The sequence below is a fragment of the Saccostrea cucullata genome, unplaced genomic scaffold, assembly GCF_032062105.1.
Source record: "Saccostrea cucullata isolate Sc308-1 unplaced genomic scaffold, CSIRO_AGI_Scuc_v1 ctg9283, whole genome shotgun sequence".
NCBI lineage: Eukaryota > Metazoa > Mollusca > Bivalvia > Ostreida > Ostreidae > Saccostrea > Saccostrea cuccullata.
In genome coordinates this window covers 1-20298 of record NW_026925067.1, presented here as the reverse complement: position 1 = coordinate 20298, position 20298 = coordinate 1, and the positions used below count along the sequence as shown (strand labels likewise).

Sequence of the window (20298 nt, the reverse complement as noted above, 5' to 3'; positions counted from 1 at the left end):
GGAAATGAACATCAATGAACTACCTGTTAATGTGAAGTCAGGTTCATCAAAGAAGAAGAGAAGAGGTGGAAAACACAATTTTTAATCACATTTACCCAAAAAAGATTTTTAAAAACTATGATGATGTTCTAAAGCATTGATAAGAGAGACAATTACGTCACGTTTTATTGATTCATGGTTAGCAAGAGGCCAAGTCATAAATAGTCTTTTTAACCAAATTGAGCAGGTTCGACTTTAAGAAATTCACAGCGCAAATAACAAGAATTTGCCTTTGTTTTTTGTTACCTTGAATCAGTATAACTTAATCTTTATTTGTTTAACTTTTTATCCTTACAATACATATAATCAGAACAGTGCCTTATGGAGCATTAAAACTGGTTTCTTTGTCATTCTTGCAGAAGGAAAGTAGAGATCTCGAACCCCATTCAAATATTCAGAAAGACCTTGAACAATTACAGAACTATGAAGATCAAACTGGAAATTCAGAAAGGCACATCAACACACATGTAAGTAAAACGCCATTAAAGTGTAGTTCAAATTACTTACAGAGACAAAAAAAGTTCTCAAACCAGGGACGAAATTTTTAAGTGTGAATTTTGTCGGAAGGCATTGTCTTTATCAGATGACTTTACTATCTACATGAGGACACAAAATGGTAATGTATCTTATTGTTGTAATGCATGTGGAAAAAACTAGGAACCAATAAGGTACCTTACAGAGAAATACGAGGATACACACAGATAAAACACTTTATAAATGTGATGAATTTGAGAAGTCATTCAGTGAGACACACATGAGTACACACACAGCTGAAAAGCCTTATAAATGTGAAGTGTGTGAGAAGGCATGCATTCAGTTGGTCAGGAAATCTAAAGAGTCACATGAGGATACATACTGGTGAAAAACCATACAAATGTGATGTTTGTGGGAAGGAATTCAACCAGCTAGGAAATTACAGAATCACATTAGGACACAGACTGTTGAAAAACCTATCAATTGTGATGTGTGTGAAAGGAGTTTTTCTGGAGCAAAAGCCCTACATGACCATATGATTATACATACAGGTGAAAAACCTGATATATGTTTTGTGTGTAGGAAGGCATTCACTCGTTCAAGTGACTTACAGACTCACATGAGGACACACACAGGTGAAAAACCATATACATGTGAAGTGTGTGGGAAGGCATTCTCTCGTTCAAGTGACTTACAGAGTCACAGGAGGATATTACAATTAGATGATAAACCTTATAAATGTAATTTGTGTGGAAAGGCATTCACTCGTTCAGGTTACTTACAGAATCACATGAGGACACATTCAGGTGATAAACCTTATGAAGGTGATGTTTGCCAGAAGGCATTTAACCATTCAAGTAATTTATTGAATTTAATGAGGATACATACAGGTGATAAACTTTATAAATGCAATATGTGTGAAAAGACATTCACTCAGTCAAACATCTTACAAAGTCACACGAGGACACATACTGGTGAAAAACCTTATATACATGTGATGTGTGTGGAAAGGCATTTTACCGTTCAAGTTCCAAACTTAGACACATGAGGATACATACAGGTGAAAAAACTTATGAATGTGGTGTTTGTGGACAGACATTCAGAAGATCAGATACCTTTCAAAAACACATGAGGATTCATATATGTAATTACATATTTATTGTCTGACAAAATGTCATGTAAATGAACATCAGTGATATACCTATTAATAAGAGCTGTTTTCAAATCAGATATATCAAAGAAGAAAGTGAAGAGACAAATAACACGATTTAATCAAACCTGTCAAAAAATCCTTAATAAAAATCTCAATTAATTTTGATATTATCCTTATAAACATTAACAACACTTTGACCTGTGTTGACTAGCAGCGTAGCAAAGAATGGGCTTAAATCCCAGTTAGCTACAAAGTTATGATGCAAAATAAGGATACAGAAAATCCCGTTTTTAGCTCACCTGAGCCGAAGGCTCAAGTGAGCTTAAATTCTGATAATATTGTATCCAGCATCCGTCTGTCTGTCTGTACACTTTTCACATTTTTGACTTCTTCTCAAGAGATAATTGGGAATTAATGAAAATTTAGTGGTATGTTTTAAAAATCTTCTTAAGAACCACTATGCCAGGAAAATTTAAACTCATGTGTTACCATCCTCAGGTAGTGTAGATTTAAGTTTGTTCAAAGCATGACCACCGGGGTAGGGCGGGTCCACAGTGGCCGAGCAAAGTTTAACATAGAAATATATATGAGAATTCTTTAAAAATCTTCTCATGAATAACAAAGCTGTAATTGATCATATTTATATGGAAGCATCCTCAGGTAGTGTAGATTCAAGTTTGTGCAAATCATGACCCCCAGGGCTAGGGCGGGGCCACAATGGCCGACCAAAGTTTTACATAGATATATATAGGAAATTTCTTTAAAATTATCTTCTCAAGAAGAACAAAACCATAGCTGGTCATGGATTTACTTTTGGATTTAAACTTTTCAATGATATACCAATTTCTCCTTTTTCTTACTCACAGTGCTCAGGTGAGCAATGTGGCCCATGGGCCTCTTGTATTTATTTAGTCGTGTTAAAGTTGTAATACGTTTTTAAGTCGGCATTTCAAAATCACTAGTATTACATCTCGCTAAAAATTAAATACCCAATTTAAAGGACAAATCGCTACATTTGCGTCGCACTAAAAATTCCACTTATTCGGTAATTTAACATTATTTTCAAAATTAAGGAATTGTTTTTAAGCAATATATTTAGAATAGATTTTTACTTCATTGTTTTAAAGTATAGAAAACAAGACACATCGGTTTTTACCGAAATACGTTTTGAATATATCGTATTATTCACCTGTATAGTGGAAAAAAGAGAAAGAAAAAAGGAAAGTAAAATTTTGTTTGCAATGTAATTCATTTAAGTCTAATTCTGAATTTTCTACATATAATCATCAAAAAACGTAGCTTAACACACTACTTAAAACAATTTTTGCTAAATTTACAGATGGAAAAAGAAGTCGGGTCATCCAATTCAAAGATTCAAAGTGAGGCTGAAGAGTCAACCAGCAAAGCTTTTCAATGTGATTTCTGTTTAAAGAACTTCAGCCTGTCCAGTAGCTTGATCAGACATAAAAGAATACATACTGGAGACAAACCTTATAAGTGTGATGTGTGTGGGAAGGCATTCACCCAGTCTTATACCCGTCATGAACACATGAGGATACATACAGGTGATAAACCTTATAAATGTGAGGTGTGTGGGAAGGCATTCAACAAATTATGTAACTTATACTGCCACATGAGGACACATACTGGTGATAAATTTTATCAATGTGACATGTGTGGGAAAGCATTCAGTCAGTCACAACATTTACAGAAACACATGAAAACACATGCAGGTGATATACCTTATAAATGCAGTGTGTGTGAGAAGGCATTGGCCGATTCCGGCTCCTTAAAAAGACACATGAGGATACATACAGGTGATAAACCTTATACATGTGATGTGTGTGGGAAGGCATTCAACCAAGCACACAACTTACAAAAACACATGAGAACACATACAGGTGATAAACCTTATAAATGTGTTGTGTGTGGGAAAGCATTCAGCCAGACAAATCATTTACAGACACACTTGAGAACACATACAGGTGATAAACCTTATAAATGTTACGTTTGTGGAAAGTTATTCAAACGGAAGGATACCTTACAAGTACACATGAGAATACATACAGGTGATGAACCTTACAAATGTGGTGTTTGTGAGAAGGCCTTCAAATATGTCACCAATTATAAAACACACATGAGGACACATACCGGAGATAAACCTTATAAATGCGATGTGTGTGGCAAGGCATTCAGCCATTCATATACTTGTCAGACACACATGAGGACACACACAGGTGATAAACCTTATAAATGTCATGTGTGTGGAAAAGCATTCAGCCGGTCTTATACCTGTCATGAACACTTGAGGATACACACAGGTGATAAACTTAAAAACTGTGATGTGTGTGGGAAGGCTTTCAATAATTTAGGCAACTTATACCGCCACACGAAGATACACACAGGTGATAAATCTTATCAATGTGATGTGTGCGGGAAGGCCTTCAACCAATCACAGAACTTACAAAAACACATGAGAACACATACAGGTGATAAACCTTATAAATGTAATGTGTGTGAGAAAGCATTCAGCCAGACAAATCACTTACAGACACACATGAGAATACATACAGGTGATAAACCTTATAAATGTAATGTGTGTGAGAAAGCATTCAGCCAGACAAATCAATTACAGATACACATGAGAACACATACAGGTGATAAACCTTATCAATGTGATGTACATTCTGGTGATAAATCTTTTCAATGTGATGTGTGTGGGAAGGCATTCAACAATTCAGGAAACTTACAGAAACATATGAGGACACATACAGGTGATAAACCTTATAAATGTGATATGTGTGAGAAAGCATTCAGCCAGACAAATCACTTACAGACACACATGAGAACACATACGGGTGATAAACCGTATAATTGTGAGGTTTGTGATAAGTTATTCTCTCGGAAAGACACCTTACAAGGACACATGAGAATACATACAGGTGATGAACCCTACAAGTGTGATGTATGTGAGAGGGCCTTTAAATATGCCACTGATTTAAAAAGACACAAGATGACACATACTGGAAATAAACCTTATAAATGTGATTTCTGTCTAAGAGCATATTGTAAAAAGTCAGATCTAGACAAACACCGGAAGATACACACGTGTGATTAACCTGTTAAGTGTGTGTAGAAAATCATTCAACCGATCTACATACAGAAATATAGAGACGAGAAACCTCAGAACTGTCATATTTTCGGAAAGGTATTCAATCAATTACTAATGCATACGTTAAAAATCTAGATACAGATATATAGAGGCGAGAAACCTTAGTATTGTGATGTGTTTGGAAATTTGAAAAAATATCCACAGATCTAGCATTTAAACTTACAAAAACTCATGGTGACGCATTTCAAATAAATGCAAAACCGTACAAATTGCATTTAAAGTAACCTACAGAAACTCATGGTGACATATTTCAAACCTTACTAATGGGATGTTTGTGGAAAGTCAGTTGAAAAAAGCCATAGATGAAGAGCCATTTGCGGATATATAAATGTTTGATAGCCTATACCAGAATACCTCTGAAAACAGAACAGAATGGTGAGAAACTCACAAATTTGGGTCGACCGATAATTTCGATTGAATTGAGAAATCAAAAAAGATAGATACATCTGGAAATTGAAATTAATTTAACAGTGATTTGTTCCATATATCTTTTTAAGAGAAATATGTCTGGTACAGATAGGTACACATATAAGTAAAGTCCTTGTAAACAATGGGTTGACTTAACGCCTTATTTTGGATCTTGATGAGACTACTCTAACAAGTTGAAAATAAAGTGAATCAAAAATATATTATAACCAATAGAAAGAGCAACGTATACATGGTTATTTTAGCTAGAACATATGTACAAAAGCAATGTCTTATTGCCATGAATCAAAATTGAAACAATGATACATTAGTGTAGTCTTCCGGAATTTGACATGTACCCGGAGTGGTTTTTATGTCGCGCTATAAATATTAATAGGAGGCGGGGCTATCGATCGGTGTCATTGTTGACATTTTTCTCTCTCCATCTCTCTCTCTAGAAATTCGAATACGTGTTTGGAATATTACAGCAATGTCATTATGATTTTTTTTTTTTTAAATGTGAGGACACGCAAAATTTAAACAACATTTAATGTGCTAAAGTCTGAAAAGGGCACCAAACATAATGATTTACATTTAGGTCATGTTAAAGAATACAATGTAACTGTTCCCACAAGTTCACTCGCAGGTGGACATCACGTGATGAATTGTATATTTAGCAGGTCAATCGAAGTCATAACAATGGAAGCGAGAAGTTTGTTTGGAACATGTTTTTTTTGTTAAATTAAGTGTGAGCGCACATTTGTCAGCACTTCTCCTTTTAATATGTCATTATTTTGTTCAATATACAACTACAGTTTTCGTAAGAACAGCCGACAAACATGCGCTGACTTTTTATTCAGACGATGAAAAATGCGTGACCCTGATTATCTATTGAAATTCAACAAATCTTCAGGCACCATGCCTTCGATATTTATTTAGTTTACCTCGAAAAGAGCATTTTAAATTCACATCCGTACCATAAATACACAGTTAAGATATCGGGGGTTTATATGATGGAAAAAATTTACATTTTATGGAACTTAAATTTGCAGCATTTTTTCTGGCTAGTTAAGTCCACCCATTCTTTAAGGACATTGGCAACGTTTTTGGTTTTGGTACAGAATTTTTCAAGATTTTTTGAACAGGTTTAATGGTACCAAACATGTTCAATTCAGTTCCTTTTTACCCATCAAGCCAGCCTTCCTTTAACGATTTTGTCAAATCAATGTTTTTAGAATTTTCAATGCATTTCCTATGTAAAATGTTGATAAAATGGGCCTATATTATTTTTAACCATACGTTTTCTCTAAAACCCATTTATTTCATAAGGTTTATACATAAAACACATTGTTGAAACCTTATTTCCAATGACATGAATATGATTTGGCTGAAAATGCGAATATTGAAACAAAACACAGAAATGCCAGCACTTTTCTTTAATTTTGAGTTGCTTCCCTTTACTGTAATAACATCTAATCAATATTCATAATGATCAAGAGAGTGGTTGTTTGTTTCTAATCTATAATTTACTGAATTGGAAACGAACTGTCATAAAACATTTTTGCAAGAATTTATAGTAACTTTTTAATGGTGCATCATTCACATAACCTATGGAATCGTTCTCATTCGGTCCACCTAGCTATCAACACTTTCAGCATAGTTATTTCACACCTTTGCACTTCCCAGCAATCATTTACCTATTCTAAATGACGACATGTTAACTGTCTGCCCCCTCAACACAATGTAAACAAACCCATCGCTGCTTTTCTTTTATTATTGTAGAGTTGAATGTATTCCGATAAAAAAACACACGTGCTTTTGTTTACCTCTCAGTCTGTTACAGATGCTTTCTTTGTTTTCAGCGCCTAGAGAATTCCATACGGGAGATCACTCTCAATGACTTTTTTTCATAAGTAAAGAAACCTGGGTATAAACCTTTTTTCTCCGGAAACCCTTCGTTGCCAATGACCTTAAGTAAGTTAATTTGGCAAGAGTAGTCTGACATTAATCAGTAATAATTCCATTTATGTTACAGTTTAATTAGCCAACATTGGCCTTTGCTTACATAAATGTTGGAAAGTTGGTATTTCTAGATGAAAATCTTTGAAAATATCTTCAATTAGTTTTGGTTAAAAAACGATGAACTCCTATGTGTGATGTAAACTTAATTTAAATATTGCGGAGAAATTGATTTTTATTTTATCCTATTTATGAAATTTATTTTTATATGGTTGTCCTTTATTACATGTTGATGAAATGAATCTTGAATGCTTTGATTAGTTGTTCATGTGTGTATTTATTATTTGTAAATGTAAGTATTTAGTATAGTATGCTTGGTGTACAATACTAGTTTATTCATATACAATGCAAATTGTATCAATTTATAATTGTGTTCTGCATTGTTTTGGTTTTTCAGCTAAAATCTGACTAATAAATACATTGAATAGAGATATTTTTATTTTTTAAAAACTCGTTTAAAGAGGAGGGATATTATACAAAAAATCAAGAAAATGAAAATTCAATTTTAATTAATTATGAAACAATCTTTGACATTTTGTTACGCATTTATGCACAATTTTGTAAAATCTCCAGAAATTTTAAACTTTCTGATTCTCTCAATGAAAAAAAAAATATTTACAAAAAATCGTTTAAACACAAATGTTTGGCTAACCTCATTCAAATGCGTAACTGGGCTTTTCTGATCAAAATTTATCCGTATTAAGCTATTTCATACCCTCGCAAACGAAGTTTAAGGGGGGTATATTGGAATCACCATGTCCGTCTGCCTGTAGACGAGATTTTGTCCGGACCATTACTCAGAAACTCTTCAAAGGATTTGTCTGAAAAAGTGTACAAATGTTATTCACAATATGAAGTTGTGCACCTGATATTTTCATCTTGATACGATTATTATTTTGAATTTTACAGGTGTTTTTTTTTTTCATTTTTATTTTGTGATTTTGTCCGGACCGTTTCTGTAGTAATTTTCTATCAGTATATGCATATATCTTATCAAAAATGGCGATTTGCTGAACTGCTAAAGTATTTTGAAATGAATACCGAATATAGCAAGGAACTGATAAAATTTACTCATTGCCAGGACAATGGACCTGATTTTAAGCATTTCTGGAGACATGAGAAGTTAATTAATTAAGGTCTTCCGTCTTCAGCGGAAGACCTTCTTGTTATTCTTAGGTTTCTTTTTCACTTTTATTATTATTATTCTTTTTTTTCTTACCGATTTTGTGCACGCGATTTCTCGAAAACGGCTCGATGGATTTCCATGAAACTTTCAGGACTTATATAGCATTACTTGAACCTCATGCATTTTTTTCGATTTGATGACGTCACTTCCGGTTTGGAGATATTGTCGATTTTATATTTTTTGAAGGGTCATGTTGTCTCCAGACTTTCTCAATAATGGCTTAAGATAGAAACATGAAACTTTCAGGTATGATAGACCAAAGTCTATAGATATGTATAACGTATTTCATTTTTATCGGAAGTGACGTACGTCGGCGCTCGCTATGGCCCGAAAATAGTCGTATCGCGAATTTCAAATTTTTGAACACCTTTTCTACGATATCTTTTTACCTGGAAACATTTTGTTAAAACATATAGAACAAAAGAAGTGTAGAATTCCAAGATCTTTCAAATGATATATTGCAAAAGGGGCTGGCTCCTAAAATGAGGGACCTAGAGGGGCCGAAAGTTTTTTCCTTATATCTCAAAAAGTATTGAGAATTTGTAATAGAAAAGAAGCAAAGTTGTTCAAAATGTCAAGCTTTATCTACTGCAGTCGTCAAAATACGTCCGGCGTCGTCACTTCCGGCGAAACCGGAAATAGTCGGAAAACGCGTATTTTTGCCGTTTTTGCCAGGTTTTTGGATAACATATATGCCTCTGGGAGCATAAAAATTAATTTTTCGTCCGTCAGCGTCATTTCCGATCAAACCGGAAGTAGCCAAAAATAGCTAATTTTGAAGGTTTTTGATGAAAATTGAAATTATATAGTCACTGGAGACGACATTGCTCATTGCTTTCTTTTTTTATGTCACTTCCGGCACTTCCGGTCAAAACCGGACGGAAGACCTACTCGTTGCTTTGCAACGAGCTTTGCTCTAGTTATTATTCTTTTTTTTCTTACCGATTTTGTGCACGCAATTTCTCGGAAACGGCTGGATGGATTTCCATGAAACTTTCAGGACTCATGTAGCATTACTTGAACCTTATGCATTTTTTTCCGATTTGATGACGTCACTTCCGGTTTGGAGATATTGTCGATTTTATGATTTTTGAAGGGTCAGGTTGTCCTCGAACGTTCTAAAAAATGGCTATAGATAGAAACGTGAAAATTTCAGGTCTGATAGTCCGAAGTCTATAGATATGTAAAATTAATTTCATTTCTATCTGAAGTGCCGCACGTCGGCGCTTGCTATGGCGCGAAAATAGTCGTAATGCCAATTTCAAAATTTTTACCCCCTTTTCTACGATATCTTTTTACCTGGGAATATTTTGTTGAAACATATAGAACAAAAGAAGTGTAGAATTCCAAGATCTTTTAAATGATATCTCGAAAAAAGGGCTGGCCCCTAAAATTAAGGGACTAGAGGGGCCGAAAGTTTTTTCTTTATATCTCAAAAAGTATTGAGAATTTGTAATACGTCAAAGAAGCAAAGTTGTTCAAAATGTCAAGCTTTATCTACTGAAGTCATCAAAATACATCCGTCGTCGTCACTTCCGGACAAACCGGAAGTAGTCAGAAAACGCGTATTTTTGCTGTTCTTAATAAGTTCTTGGATAACATATGTCTCTGCAAGCATAAAAATTAATTTTTCGTCTGTCGTCCTCACTTCCGGTCAAACCGGAAGTAGCCAAAAATAGCTGATTTTGAAGGTTTTGATGCAAAATTGAAAGTATAAAGTCACTGGAGACGATTTAGCTCATTGCTTTCTTTTGATCATGTCATTTCCGGCACTTCCGGTCAAAACTTGACGGAAGACCTTCTCGTTGCTTTGCAACGAGCTTTGCTCTAGTTATAACTTATAATTCTAAAACTAATTTTTTCAATCAACAATTCTATACACTGAAAAATATTCACTGAAAATCATCAAAAAATCATGATTTTATGAACTTTGTTTTAATAATTGTAATCATAAAGTAATCAAAAAGTAATCATGATTACAGGACTTTTTTCAGACTAATTGATTAATTTACGATTACTTGTAATCAAAAAAATGGATGATTACTGATTACTCATGATTACTTGGCAAACTGTAATCGATTACAGCTGATTACGATTACTGATTACGATTACCCCATACCTGCATACAACACGTCTCAGAGTACATACCTCTAAAAATTCAACAAACAAAATTGAACATGAAGAAAGGTGATATCATAATTTATTTAGTTCTGCGCCAAATCACATCAAATTTTTGTTAAATTATGAAAATCAAACATATTTATTTGCCAAACCAATATTTGAAATCTTTTTTAGATAACATTAAAAAATTGTTATGTTGAAACTGTCCACATCTTTCAGAAACAAAAATCTCAAAATATCTTTAAGGTCTTCTGTTTCCAACGGAAGACTTTCTACTGATTCTGATGATTAAGATTATTTGAGGTCTTCCGGCTTCAGCGGAAGACCTTCTAGTGATTCTTATGTTTCTTTTTCACTTATCTTTTTATTAAGGTCTTCCGTTTCAACGGAAGACCTTCTTATTAGTCCCCTACCAGTGAAACCGGAGGGGACTATAGGTTTCCTCTGCGTCTGTCTGTCCGTCCATCTGTCTGTCCCCATGTCTGTCTGTCAGTCTGTCCTACTTGGTTTTCCACACTTTTTTCTAAACGCTTGCAGATATTGAGCTGAATTTTAGTATGTGAGTGTATCTTGATGAGTTACAGATCAAGTTTGAATTTCGCTTCGCTTCATTGATTTTTGACAGAATTATGGCATTTTGAATGTTTTTCATAATCGCTAAATTAAGATCGGGTTCGAACTGCGCTAACTTCCGATTGTCAACAAAAATATGAAGCGAGGAAAAGACGGTGGAGAAATGAGTTAAATTTTCGTCTTAATGTGGATTATTTTATTAGATTTAAGGCATTTACAACTTGAAAATCTTTCAATTTTACCTTGGACATGACTTTTGCTTATTATAAAATGTCATCCTGAAGAAAAAGGGGAACCCGGTAGGGGACATGTACTGCTTATGCAATACTCTCAGAATGCTTGTTATTCTGTTGTTTCTTTTCAACTTTTCTTCTTATTATTCTTACCGATTTTGTGCAGGCGATTTCTCGTAAATGCGCCGATGAATTTTTATGAAACTTTCAGCATTGATGACAAATTATATGAACTTAAGGCGTTTTTTTTTTTTTTTTTAGAAAAATGAAACTTTCAGGTATAATAGACCAAAGTCTACAGATATGTATAAGATATTTCATTTTTATGGGAAGTGCTGCACGTCAGCGATCGCTATGGCCGGAAAATAGGCCTATCGAGAATTTCACAATTTTGACAACTTTTCTACAATATCTTTTTACCTGGAAATATTTTGTAAAATCATATAGGACAAAAGAAGTGTAGAATTTCAAGATCTTTCAAATGATATGTCGAAAAATGGGCTGGCCCCTAAAATAAAGGGCCTAGAGGGGCCGAAATTGTTTTCTTTATATCTCATAAAGTATTGAGAATTTGTAATAGATTAAAGTTTAAAGATTAAAGCAAAGTTGTTCAAAATGTCAAGCTTAATCTATGGGAGTCATCAAAATCCGTCCGGCGTAATCACTTCCGGCCAAACCGGAAGTTGTGAAAAAACGCGTATTTTTACTGTTCGTGACAAGTTTTAGAATAACATGTCTCTGGGAGCATAATAATTAATTTTCTGTCTGTCGTCGTCACTACCGGTAAAACTGGAAGTAGCAAAAATGGCTTTTCTGCATTAGTTAACATAGTTTTAGAGGATTCAAAGCATTTTGGGTGTTATTTCTCATTTTTGTTAAAAAAGAAAGATACTTCCGGTCAAACAGGAAGACCTAACGTTTTGCAACGAGCTTTGCAACGAGCTTTGCTCTAGTTATTATTGGTTTTTTTTTCTTATCGATTTTGTGCACGCGATTTCTCAATAACGGCTCGATTTATATCTATGAAACTTTCAGGACTAATGAGGCATTACATGAACTCGATGATTTTTTTTTCGTTTTGATGACGTCACTTCCGGTTCGGAGTTTTCTATGATTTTGTGATTTTTAGAGGGTCACTTTGTCCGGCAGTTTTCTCAAAAAGCGCTTGACACAGCTGCATGAAATTTTCAGTGATGCTAGAGCAACCTTTGGAGAAAGGTATTAGGTATGTCATAACTACCGGAAGTACGAAGCGCCGACGCTCGATATGGCCCGAAAATAGTCCCTTTGCGAATTTCAAAATTTTCAGCACATTTTCTACGATATCTTTTTACTTGGAAATATTTTGTTAAAGAACAAAAAGAACAAAAGAAGTGTAGAATTTTTTAATACCTTTCAAATGTAACCGGAAGTAGAACTCTTCAGTGTATAAATTACATTACAATGAGGGCCAAAGACCTTTAAGGAGGGAGGAATGTAATGGCTAGGGCCGTGGATATCGGCCTGGATAGCTCAATCGGTAGAGCACCTGACTAGTGATACAGGGGTCCCGGGTTCGATTCCCGGTCCAGCCATACATGTTCTCCTTTCCTGTTACACAAATATTTAAATACCTCTTCAATATCTACTGCACTCTTTGACTTTTTATCAGAAGAATTTAATATTTTCCAGTACGCTTTAGTATTTGTAGTGCGTAATTGCATGATTTTACGGGTAAGGTCAGGCTCATAATTTCTAATACTGTTATCCATGACTTTTTTATAACTTCTACTCATCTCTATACGATTTTGTTTGTTTTCTTCTGATTTACACAAGTTATGCATTCTTTTAGCTAAGTGGAATTTTCTTCTAGCTGTTTTGCATTCTCTATTAAACCAAGGTTTGTTTTGTTTTTTATTTTCTGAGTATTGTCTGGTTGGAAAAATTCCGAAAGTTTCTTTGGCTGATTTAGGAAAAATATTTCAAATATCTTTTGCTACCTTATTGGTATCAGTGTTTGAAATATCATTATTACTCATTTCGATAAGGTTACGCTCAATTGACTTCACCCCTGAAGTATCAATGTTATTACGGAACTCGGCTTCCCTATCGGGGCACCATAATTTTACACCTGGTTGGTTTCACACATGGAGCTATTTTTAGACATTGAACAGGTGGACAAAGAAAAAGACAATGGATTATGTAAATCGGAAAAAAAAACTTCATGTGCTGATATGTACTGATATGTGCCAATACGTACTATAGGCTAGCTACACGTTTGTAGCTGCATCAACATTTCGTTTTACCTTTCCTTTGACCTTTACCTAACTTTTCTCAGGTTAGTGTTTAATTCAGAAACATACCATTCAAGACTGAGTATAATCATGTCCTTCTTATGGTCTATACATACTGATGTAAGCTGTTCAACTGCATCAGTATTTCCTTTTTACTTTGACCTCTCCTTTCACCTTCATCTTACTTTACCTAATTCAGTTAGTATTTAGCTCAATTTTGAAGAAAGCATTTATATTTTTACTCAACTTCATATCCTGATACACACTATTGAGAGCTATCCAAGCCTTAGTGTAGAACAGATGCTCTAACCACTGTGCCATATGGGAGACCTTCAGTTTTGAAGAATCCATTCAAAACATTTTTATCAAACTTTAGTATCCTGAAACATTTTGATCTTGCACTTTCCTGTGACCTTGACCTCACTTGTCTTTAATTTGCATTTTGCTATAAAAGAAACCGTTTGAGATATTTTTATGTAAGCTTATGCATATATGCATTATCTGAAGGGAATTCTTTAATCTATATCAATTTTTAAGATTTCATTTTTTTAGAAACTATTCAAGATATTCTCAGCAAACGTCATACACATACAGATTTGATGTTGCATTATTTACAATGTACTAATAAAACCATGGGGCGGGGCATTCATGTCCTATAAATTTATTTCTAGTTAAATCATTATGTAAATCATAGTTTTGAACCTAATAAATAATTAAATTCTTTCGAATCGATATACGTTCAGAATAAAATTGACAGAACATATCCAGTTTTTTGAACGAGTCAATGTTACTGACAGAGAAACTTTAAATTCTCAACCGTATTTGTACCAGTGAAACATTGCTGACATAATGCATGGTGGGGCATGACCTTGACTCAACTTCAAGGTCATTAAAGATAAGATGTTTTGGGTGCATGTATGGACTAAAAGAATATCTAAAAAACAAACGTAAACTTTTCCAGTCGGTTACACAGATTATGTATTTTTTTATAAAAGAGTTTGTTAATGCTTGTCGCAAGGTCATTTAGAAAGTTCAAGGTCATGCACATGATAGCATTCCTTTACAGTCTTTTTCCTAGTTTCCTTAACAAGCCTTAAGCTTGCTTACTAAATAACTTTAGAATGGTTTGACCTAGACTCAAGGTCCTTTCCGTAGCTATTCGTTGCTTTGCAACGAGCTCGGCTCTAGTTATTTTTATAATTCTTCAAATTTAAATTGTTTATATGCCATTGTTTTCTAGAAAAATAAAAAAAATGTACAAGGTGTACAAAAACATAAACTTCTTTTAAGATTGACCGGAGAAAACTAACAAAACAGCCTTTTGGACACGTTTACCCCCTTTTTTATATATCAATTTTTTTCAATCATTCCTCGCAAAATTTGAAAAAAAGTAAAATTTAAAATGGTGTTATAACTATAGGCGCATAATCAATAAAAATAGATATCAAGTTAGTTTAAATACAAAATTAAAAGCTTTAGGTCCATAAACATGATAAAAGCAATGAAGAATTTTGTGTCTGTGACTGTACTAAATGACATGTCCTATGGACAGAGTGCGAAGTGTCAATTTCCATAAACATGATAAATGATATACATGTATATTAAATGTTTTGTTTGCAGAATAAGACTAAAATAAACTAACATATACTTGCAAAATTATTTTCAGTCATCTATGGTTGCAAAGATATCAATAATTAAAAACAAAATCCGACAATAGGGAGTCGGATAGACTAGTTTTACCACTCCAACATTATGATCGGGATCGACATTTTGACTATTTACAAACAAACACTGACAGGGTGACGAAGCCAGCTGCCAGGTCAGTGCAATTTTGAATTTACATGTAGAAATCTTTTATTCTTAGTAATCCATCAGCCTGTATATTTCTAGGAGGGACAGTGAATTTACAATTGAAACCTCTCAGAGGGCAAGTACTAAAATATTCTATTTGTGTAACATCCCTTGGAAGTTGGAATGCTGGACAACTCGCCCCCAAGACAGGTCGCCCCCAAGACAACTCGCCCCCAATTTATGACAACTCGTCCCCAATTTAGGACAACTCGCCCCTACTCAAGACAACTCGCCCCCAGTTTAAAAAACCAGCGAATATTAAACATAATTTACAGATATTTGATATGAAACTGTTTCTTGAAAATTAAAATAAACAATTGAAAATGTAACAGGAAAGGAGAAAATGTGTGGACTGGGAATCGAACCCGGGACCCCTGTATCTCTAGTCAGGTGCTCTACCAACTGAGCTATCCAGGCCAATATCCACGGCCCTAACCATTACATACCTCCCTCCTTAAAGGTCTTTGATCCTCCAAAGACCCCAACCCAGGCTCATCCCTGGCAGGTCTTTCACCTGTCAATTCCAGGGCATGGCACGGCACCAAATGTAGTAGGACAGGAGAAATGCACGAAGAAAACTTCTGGCTGGATCGGGAATGGAACCCGGGACCCCTGTTAGTATCTCTAGTCAGGTGTTCTACCAAATGAGCTATCCAGGCCGATATCCTCGGCCCTAACCATTACAAAAATAATTTTTTTCATTCTATTGCAAAAAAAAAATACAATGTATTTATAATTTTAACACTATCGTTATTGTCGCTACTGGCATTTTTTATTTATATCTTCTCTAAATTTACATATTTATTTTGCACTTTCATCACAAACACTAAAATGTAATTTTCATAGCTTGCATGCAAAAATTCTCCATCACATTGAAACTGCATTAGAACTTGGATACGACACGCCAATTTTTTTAAAAAATAAATATATGTACTATGAGTAATTTCGGAGCTTGCATGTACTAATTTGAATTAGTTATCACTTAGTAATATCAAAATTAGTTGTTAGCTTGGGTATGTTACTAAATTTTCTGTCTGATGTTTCAATTGAAATTAAGTAATTATCATTATCATCAGTATTAAAATATTAAAAGAGAAACCTGTAAATCAACATGATATAGATAAAATAGCCAGCAATGTATGTAACATTTTTATAGCTTCATTGGGGAAGACTTTAAGACAAAGAAATCAACCACCCGTGAAGTCACATAACAATAATAAACCATGGTTTAATAATAGCTGTCCCACAGCCAGAAGAAATTTTCATTTGGCAAAACTCTTAAATAATAAAGAAAAGTCAATTAAATCCCATGAGAATCTAAAGAATATGAGTAAAGAGTATAAAAGAATCATGGATAAATATATTAAGGAATATAATAATGGATTTCAGATAAACTTAAATCACTACAAAAAGGAAAACTGAAATAATATTGGCATATTTTAAATTGCTCAAACCCGAAAAATAAAACAAGTGTTGATATAAATTCTATGTTTGATTTTTTTAAGAAAACAAATGAAAGTACTGTCCCAGATGATGACATAGATATTAACATAGAGTTAAGTAATGATAGTATCCTTAATCAGTCTATCACAGGTGAAGAAATAGAGAATGCAGTAAATAAAGTTAAAAAAAAAAACCAATAAAACACCAGGGGGCAATTATGTTTTGAATGAGTATATGAAAACAACTATTTCAAGCTTTCTGCCGCTGTATGTAGAATTATTCAATGTGATCTTTGATAGTGGTATAATAACAGAAGACTGGTTAGTAGGATTAGTTAAACCTATTTTATATTATAAGGGCAAGGGTGATAGAAGCCATCCTGAAACAGACCAATTACTTTACTTAGTTGTTTAGGAAAGCTTTTTACCAGTATACTTTGTGACCGTTTAAATACTTTTGCTGATGAGGTAGAGCTAATCAATGAATCTCAAACAGGATTTAGAAAAGGTTATTCTACAACTGATAATATATTTGTGATTGATTTTTTAGCTCACCTGAGCCGAAGGCTCAAGTGAGCTTTTCTGATCACATTTTGTCCGTCTGTCTGTCCGTCTGTCTGTCCGTCTGTCTGTCTGTAAACTTTTCACATTTTCGACTTCTTCTCAAGAACCCTGGGCCAATTTCAACAAAACTTCCCACAAAGCATCCTTGGGTGAAGGGGTATCAAGTTTGTTCAAAAGAAGGGTCATGCCCACATTCCAGGGAAAATAATTGGCAATTAATGAAAATTTGGTGGCATGTTTTAAAAATCTTCTTCTCAAGAACCACTGTGCCAGGAATGATGAAACTTATGGGGAATAATCCTAGTGTAGATTTAAATTTGTTTCAAATCATGACCCCCCTGGGGTAGGGTGGGGCCAAAATGGCTGACCAAAGTTTTACATGGAAATATATAGGAAAATTCTTCAAAAATCTCCTTCTCAAGAATGACAAAGCCATAATTCATTATCTATATATATATATGGAAGCTTACTTAGGTAGTGTTGTTTCAAGTTTGTTCAAATCATGACCCCCGGGGTAGGGCGGGGCAAAAATGGCCAACCAAGGTTTTACATAGATATATAGGAAAATTCTTTAAAAATCTTCTCAAGAATGACAAAGCCATAATTCATCATATATATATATATGGAAGCATGCTCAGGTAGTGTACATTCAAGTTTGTTCAAATCATGACCCCCGGGGGTATTCGGGGCCAAAACAGCCAAACAAAGTTTTACATAGAAATACTGTAGAAGTACTTTTTTCCGCGTGGTATTAATTTACGCTATGTACGCGGTCATATATTTTCCGCGGAAATTTGTCCAAGCGTATTTAATATAAATGTACGGTATAGAGTGACAATCTAGAAAATCCGCGTAATTTTCTACCCGCGGATTAAACAGAAATTGAGATTCCGCGGAATTATGACCCCGAGGAAAAAAGTACGTCTACAGTATAGGAAAATTCTTTAAAAATCTTTTCTCAAGAATGACAAAGCCATAATTCATCATATATATATGGAAGCATGCTCAGATAGTGTAGATTCAAGTTTGTTCAAATCATGACCCCAGGGTAAGGGCGGGGCCAAAATGGCCAACGAAGGTTTACATAGATATATAGGAAAATTCTTTAAAAATCTTCTCAAGAATGACAAAGCCATAATTCATCATATATAAATTATATGGAAGCATGCTCAGGTAGTGTAGATTCAAGTTTGTTCAAATCATGACCCTTGGGGTTAGGGCGGGGCCAAAATGGCCAACCAAAGTTTAACATAAGATATATAGGAAATTCTTTAAAAATCTTCTTCTCAAGAATGACAAAGCCATTATTCATCATATTTTTATGGAAGCATGTTCAGGTAGTATAGATTCATTTTTGTTCAAATCATGACCCAGGGGGAAGGGCGGGCCAAAATTTACGATCAAAGTTTTAAATAGAAATATATATAGGAAAATTCTTTAAAAAATCTTCTTCTCAATATTTTCTAAAAAATAGCAAATCCATGATTGGTCATGGGACTACTTTTGGATGTAAACTTGACAATAAAAAGCCATTTTTAGCTCACCTGAGCCAAGGCTCAAGTGAGTTTTTCTGATCACATTTTGTCCGTGTCCGTCCGTCGCCGTCCGTCCGTCCGTCTGCTGCCCGAAAACTTTTCACATTTTCGACTTTTTTAAGAACCAATGGCAAATTTTAAGCAAACTTGGTACAAAGATCCTTAGGGGAGGGGAGTTTAAATTGTAAAAATGAAGGGCTAAGTTCCCTTACAAGGGGAGATAATCAAGAAAAGACAAAAATTAGTGGGGTCATTAAAAAATCTTTTTCTCAAGAACCACTGGGCCAGGAAAGCTGAAACTTATGTGGAAGCATCCTTGGGTATGTAGTTTTAAAATTTTAAAACCATGCCCCCCGGGGGTTGGGCGTGGCCACAATAGGGAATTAAGTTTTACATAGAAATATTTTGAACAAATCTCCTTAAAAATCTTCTTCTCAAGATCCACTGGGCCAGGAAAGCTGAAACTTATATGGAAGCATCCTTGGGTAGTGTAGATATTATACTGTTAAAATCATGATCCTCGGGGGCAGGGCGGGGCCACAGTAGGAAATCCAAGTTTTACATAGAAATATATAGAACAAATCTTTAAAAATCTTCTTCTCAAGAACCACTGGGCCAGGAAAGCTGAAACTTATATGGAAGCATCCTTGGGTAGTGTAGATATTAAATTGTTAAAACCATGACCCCCGGGGTTGGGCTTGGCCACAATAGAGAAATTCAAGTTTTACATAGAAATTAAGAACAAATTTTTAAAAAATCTTCTTCTCAAGAACTACTGGGCCAGGAAAGCTGAAACTTATGTGGAAGCATCCTTGGGTAGTGTAGATATTTAATTGTTAAAATCATGGACCCCGGGGGTTGGGCTTGGCCACAATAGGGAATCCAAGTTTTACATACGAATGTATAGAACAAATCTTTAAAAATCTTCTTCTCAAGAACCACTGAGCCAGGAAAGCTTTATGTGTAAGCATCCTGGGGTAGGTGATTTAAATTATTAAAATCATGACCCCCGGGGGTAGGGCGGGGCCACAATAGGGAATCCAAGTCTTACATAGATATATTTAGGAAAAATCTTTTAAGAATTTTTTTCTCAAAAACTACTGGGCCTGGAATGCTGAAACTTATGTGAAAGCATCCTTGCTTTGTAGTTTCAAAAGTTTATATTCTTTAAAGGGGACATAAAGGTATGCGAGGGAAGGGTAAGGGGTTCTACCCAAGTTACTCAGGTGAGCGATGTCCCAGGGGCCTTTTGTTAGCT

At 34.6% G+C, this 20298-nt stretch overlaps 1 protein-coding gene across 1 annotated transcript; it reads left to right on the top strand.

The window, feature by feature from the left end:
- The first annotated feature begins 462 nt into the window (after window positions 1-462).
- LOC134267992 (zinc finger protein 91-like) lies at window positions 463-5205 on the top strand. The gene is made up of 3 exons (XM_062750199.1): window positions 463-506; window positions 1096-1342; window positions 3006-5205. The coding sequence occupies exons 1-3, from the start codon at window positions 463-465 to the stop codon at window positions 4782-4784; spliced, it is 2070 nt and encodes a 689-aa protein (XP_062606183.1). The 3' UTR covers window positions 4785-5205.
- Window positions 5206-20298: the final 15093 nt, after the last annotated feature.

What these genes read in the sequence shown, in the direction of transcription:
- LOC134267992 (XM_062750199.1), top strand. Translation starts at nt 463, where the DNA reads ATGAAGATCAAACTGGAAATTCAGAAAGGCACATCAACACACAT. An exon ending in AAAGGCACATCAACACACAT is followed by an intron (nt 507 to 1,095) that starts GTAAGTAAAACG and finishes TTTTGTGTGTAG; the next exon opens with GAAGGCATTCACTCGTTCAA. An exon ending in ATAAACCTTATGAAGGTGAT is followed by an intron (nt 1,343 to 3,005) that starts GTTTGCCAGAAG and finishes CTAAATTTACAG; the next exon opens with ATGGAAAAAGAAGTCGGGTC.